General features: G+C 35.7%; 1 protein-coding gene across 1 annotated transcript; it reads left to right on the top strand.

The window, feature by feature from the left end:
* The first annotated feature begins 1,057 nt into the window (after nt 1-1,057).
* LOC113777318 (polyvinylalcohol dehydrogenase-like) lies at nt 1,058-5,822 on the top strand. The gene is made up of 4 exons (XM_027322351.1): nt 1,058-1,159; nt 1,620-2,098; nt 4,653-5,253; nt 5,379-5,822. Exons 1-4 carry the CDS (start codon nt 1,058-1,060, stop codon nt 5,820-5,822), a joined length of 1,626 nt encoding a protein of 541 aa, XP_027178152.1.
* The last annotated feature ends 368 nt before the right edge of the window (nt 5,823-6,190 follow it).

Genomic DNA, 6,190 nt, shown 5'->3' with positions numbered 1-6,190 from the left:
AAATAAATTTCATCTCAATCTCAATTATATTTATCAAAAAATAATCTTACATTCAAGACAAAATATACCACAATATTTTAAAATTATACAAAATTCACGTCTATGGGAATTTAGATATTGTGAGTTTAAATTTTAATTTACATTTTTGGGATTTAGAAATTGTAATTAAAAAAAAAAGGAGTTTGGAGTTTAAAGGAAATCAAGAGAATTGAAAATAGAAATGCAAACTTGATAAGAAACAAAAAATGAGATAAAAGTGAGTGGTTGTGGCATTTAATAATTAGTCTTTAGAGTTTAAGAAAAATAATTCTTTTTTTAATTTTTTTTTCAATTTAATGGACAAAAATAAAATTAAAAGATGGAAGAAAATATCAATAAATTAACTAAAGAAGTTTGATTAAAAAGGGAGTGACAAAAGAAAAGAGGGGGGAGAGAGAGAGAGAGAGAGTTGAAGATTAGAAAGAAAGAGCCATAAGAGAATGCGATTTTGTAGAGAAAACGGAGAAAAGAAAGATAGATGTTTGTTTTATATAAATAAGTTATCATAAAAAAACTCATAGGATGCGATGGTACATTTGTTGTTACATTGGTCTTTTATCACAAAGATCCTAAGTTTGATCCTCGGTAGCTGTGTTTTGCAAAACTTAAAAAAATATAAAGAGGAAAGTTAAACAATCGAAAACCATCGATTCGACCTGGTTCACCGGTTCTGACGGGTTTGATCGGTTTTGACCGATTTTCTGACAAAGTCAACTGTAGTAGAGTATCGGACCAGTGTCATGGCCGGTTAGCAGTTCAACCACTCGAACCGGCCGGTCCAATCCGATTTTCAAAACATTGCTTATTAGATATCTCCGCTCTTAAATTGAGGTTAGTGTAGCCGTCAATAGGCTAAAATAATTCAAGCTTGACCCTAAAACTAGGAATTGCACCTTTTGAATATCGAGAAGTCAGAGCTTCAAGGCATAACTAAGTAGTGCCTTGGAGCAGGAATTGTGATCCATCAGCCATCAAGCAATCTCCATTTGGTGGAGCGCACAGTGTTTACCGTCTTTCCATGGAGCCGGTGGTACTCCGACATCCCCAGTTCATAGCCATTCTGATTGTCTCAAGCATTTTGTGTCAAACTGCAATCGGCACTGCAGCCAAGAATCCATATGTACGTTGACTTTCCCTTCTACTTTTCTTATTTTTCGAGTACCTAGCTATGGGGCAGAAACACACACACGCACATATGTATACACACATGTATATGCACTACGACACTTCATCCAATTCATTATGTTTGATTGGAATGATACAAGAAAGTTTATCTTGGTCTAGACCAACTACTAGGCAAGCAGCAAACTCCTAGTAGTTAGTTTTTGACTAATGAAAATGATCCAGATAAAATCTTGAAACTTGTTATCTCACATTCTATGCAATTCAAATAAAGATATAGGGTACTCGTGTATTCAATTGGCACTGTTAGATTGGTCAAATACCAACTGTTGGGTCTGCCAAGTAATGGTCCATACTGGAAAAAAAATTGTCTACATATACTAGCATATACAGCAATTTTTACATGTTGGCTTAGTTGAATAAATCAACTAATCGTTGATTGTAATTAATTTCCGTAGAGATACCATACCAACAAGCCTTCACGACCAGGGAATTGGCTAAACCATGGAGGAGATATATACAACCGCAGATATGCCTCTTGTGAATCCAAAATCAGCCCTTCAACTGCATCTAAACTGGGGCTAAAATGGAAGTTCAACGCAGGGGGATTTGTAACAGGAACGCCCGCTGTATATGATGGGATTGTATATTTCACAAGCTGGAATGGATATGTGTACGCGGTTAAAGCCTGCGATGGCTCTCTGGTGTGGAAGCAAAATGTAGAACAACTCACCGGTCTCACTGTCCAGGTCTTGAACTCAACAATATCTAGATCAACTCCGACCATGATCACGGATCAGGATATGATAATTCTGGGAATCACGGGGCCGGCTTATGCCGTTGCCATTAAGCGGAGCAGTGGCAGCCTGATATGGTCAACTCAGCTGGATAGCCATCCCTTTGCCAGCATCACCATGTCTGGGACCTATTATGATGGGTAAGCAAGCAACAATCATGCAGTTTTCTATATGACTACCCACCACAACTCTTGCTTGAGTCTTTTTTTGACTTGAGAAAATATAGAGCTTTGAATACTAGAAGAAAAGCACTTCTGAAACTAATTTTCTTCTGTACCCTCTATGAAATAATAACAAGATTCCCTCAAAATATACTAAAAAAATTGATAGGCCACACAATCAAACATCAACTTGGCTGTCCATCGGAATAACTTTCATATATAGTAGTGATACTTTATTAATATAAGTTTATGGGGTCAGTGCATTCACATGCCCAGATGGAACAAGGAAGAGAATGAAATGTTCATCCCCACACGTTACTGTGCATAATAAGTTAAGTTCCCAAAAAAATCTCAAAAACTAGGACGGAGGGAGAGAGAGTGTGTGTATGTGTGTCTATATATATCGTTAACACATCTAAATTTTCCTAATTTATACATACTAATAAATTATTATTCTTCCTTGCATTTATCACTTTTCCTAATTAATCTTTTTTTTTTTTCAAAATCTAACACATGAAATACATTATTAGTATCCAATGAACACCTGTTAGACAGATCCTATTTACAGAGAGAGAGAGAGCTTTTAATACTAGAAATAGCATTTATACCTAACAAGATTTAGCGAGTACCTAATTCTGTGGTTGTTTTATATATATATGGATCTTGAATACTAGAAGAATAGCGCTTTTACATAACAAGATTAGGTGGATACCTAAGTCGTTTTATTTCTATCTTTTCTTTTGTTCCCAACCGTTTTCTACGCATAAATTAACTGATAGAGTGCATTGTTCAATCAAATCTTGCAAATGTTTCCTTGAGTACATGTTAGTGAATAATCTTTACTATTTCACCTCATGTCATCATTGTGTATGGTTACTCTATTTTTTTTTATGAATTATGTGAATTTCAGTTATTTATTTATCTATTTAGGGTAGGAGTACTGTGAAATTTATTTTATGAAAAGGCAAAAAAATCATATGTGTCATCTATCTGGACAAAGATCTGGGAGGCAAAAATGAAAATTTGAATGGTATAGGTATATGGTTCGATTTTCTGATGCTTAAGAAATATTTAGTGTCGATGATAGATAAGAAAAGAAATCATATTTAGTGATACATGTTTTCTAATTCTGTGGGAAAGTCTAGTTGAGTGAATTCGAGAAGGATAAATTTGTTGTTAATTAAAGTCGTATGTTCAAATGTCATACATTTCATCATTATTAAAAACTATAAAGAAGTTTAGATAAGACTAACCTTTCAAAACGCCATATTAAATACGGAAAATAATTTGAAAAGTATTAGGAACTGGTCTTCCTGGACCCAGTAAAAAGTCAATGATCCATGGCTTTATAACTTAGACTTTTATATATATATATATATATATATATAATTAACTGTAATAACGTTAGACTCAAGGATTAGCCCTTGAATAACTATTTGCTTACATGATCTACTTAAAGACATTTGGCATCCAAATATGGACAAAAGTATTCTAGGAGGAGAAATATGCATGATGGGTGTTTACGATGACAAAAAAAAGGTTATAAAACAAGAGAAAAAAAAAATTTGGTTTTATTCCTAGTTGTGAATCTAAAAATAATCATGGAGAATGAGCTAATAGGCCACAGCACACTCAGCATCGGGCCTCACCAATTAATTTCATACCTTACAAGAAAAGCTAATTTAATTAGAATTGCAAGTTGCAGCCCAGCCCATAGCACAAAAAGTTCTCATACAATTTGAGTGGTACTCTAGATAGGGGTGCAGTTTCGCCAAAAAAAAAAAACAAGAAAAGAAAAAAGATAGGGGTGTAGTTTCAACTAGATAGGGGTGTACTCTCAAACTTGACTTGAATTCGAAATTGACCGAGTTTCAATCAACTTAGATCTCGAGTAACTCGATAAGATATTGGAGTCAAGTACAAGTAAAAAAATCACATCTCGAGTACTCGTCAAGATTTATCGAATAATGTGTATATATATATATTAATCAATGCAAAATTATATTTATAGGTAAGAAAGTTATAGAATTTATCAAAAAATTAAGCTTGTGAGCTTGATTGAGTTTGATTAGCTCATGTTCAAGAATGATAAAATAATTTCAAACTCAAGGTTGATCTGTAACGTGTTTACTCAAGTAATGACTCGACTTGATAGCAATCCTAGTTTTAGTATTGGAGTCGAGTATTTTGCAGGATTTTTCTTTGATATTATTTTTGTTCATTATATATAAAAAAAAACTTATTTTTAATTTTTTTTTGTTGATCATAGGAAAACAACTTAGAGTTACTATGGGTTTGATGCAGATAAGATTATATTTTAAATGACTGGATTACACTAAGATTACTTTATTGTAAGAGTTAATTTTGGTTATGTACAACTTAATATGTGAATACAAACATGTCTATAATGCTACACTAAAACTTGAAGGAAATACAACGGCCACAATAACTGCATCACAAGCCAACGGCATCTACTTCAAACCCAATTTATTATAAAAGTAGTACTGAATTTTAGCCTCTCTGTTGTTGGTAGAGGTTTCTACGTAGGAGTATCTTCAGCAGAAGAAACTGCCACGATTGAGGAATGCTGCACATTTCGTGGTAGCCTCATCAAGTTAGATGCTCGAAGTGGCAGGATCTTATGGAAGACCTTCACCTTGCCAGACAATCATGGGAACCGTGGAGAATATGCAGGAGCAGCCGTATGGGGGAGCAGTCCATCAATTGACGCTCCAAGAAATCATGTATACATCGCAACTGGAAATCTGTACTCAGCTCCTCAACGTGTCAAAAAATGTCAAGAAAGATTAAATAATCAGACTAATCCGACAAATCCTAATGAGTGCATTGAGCCTGATAACCATTCAAATTCCATAATGGCGCTAGACATGGACACTGGCAAAATCCAGTGGTACAAGCAGCTTGGAGGTTACGATGTCTGGTTCGCGGCTTGTTCAAATTTGTCAACCCCTAATTGCCCACCCGGACCAAACCCGGATGCCGATTTTGGGGAGGAACCAATGATGCTAAGTATCAAAGTTAATGGTACCAAACGAGATATCGTTGTGGCTGTCCAAAAAAGCGGATTTGCATGGGCTCTGGATCGCGATAATGGGAACATTATTTGGTTTACCGTAAGTTAACTTCACTCTAAATGTCATCATCATTCCATTTGCATATTATTTTAGTCTAGTTATTAATTTTGGTACGATAGCCAGTCTGATTAACTTGCCAATGGATGGATGGATGGATGATGCAGGAAGCGGGTCCTGGTGGTGTTCTCGGGGGAGGTACTTGGGGTGCAGCAACGGATACAAAGAGGATCTACACAAACATTGCCAACAGCAACCAATTGAACTTCACTCTTCTGCCATCACATAAAGTCACGAATGGTGGAGGCTGGGTGGCGATGGACCCTCCAACTGGTAAAATTCTGTGGTCGACCGCTGATCCAAAGGATTCTATGGTTAATCCTGTGACTATTGCCAATGGTGTCCTTTTTGGTGGCTCAACATATTCAACAGGACCCGTCTATGCCATCGATGCCGAAAATGGCAACATACTTTGGTCATACGAGACTGGAGCCTCCGTCTATGGTGGCATGTCTGTAAGCGATGGATGCATGTATGTCGGGCATGGATACGTAGCTCCACTCTTTACTGCTGGAACCTATCTCTTCGCTTTCTGTGTACAGATTTCTTGAGATTCTTTCCATACACTTGGCATTCTTGGCCTTGCAATTTCCATGTTTGCCACGGTTGAAGCTAACATGGTTCAGTTATGTATCCTACATACTTTAACTCTTACAGCTGATCGTGTCATGTGAGGAAAGATGGCTTGTTATGTGAAGTCAGTATAATAATAATAAATCACGAGAAGTTTATATCGCTATTGTAATTAATTAATTATTGTTACTAGGAAAATACACGTGCGTTGCACCAGTTTTGATATTTCTAAAACTTGTCTTACTTTTATTTGTTTATATTGCAGGCAAAAGGTTAACAAAAAGTAAACAACAACAACTCATTTTATAACTTAGCTTTTTTCCTAAACCATTGCTGAATCTAATCG

The sequence above is a fragment of the Coffea eugenioides genome, chromosome 7, assembly GCF_003713205.1.
Source record: "Coffea eugenioides isolate CCC68of chromosome 7, Ceug_1.0, whole genome shotgun sequence".
Taxonomy (NCBI): Eukaryota; Viridiplantae; Streptophyta; class Magnoliopsida; order Gentianales; family Rubiaceae; genus Coffea; species Coffea eugenioides.
The sequence above is the reverse complement of the archived record's forward strand: the minus strand, read 5'-3'. Positions and strand labels throughout refer to the sequence as shown.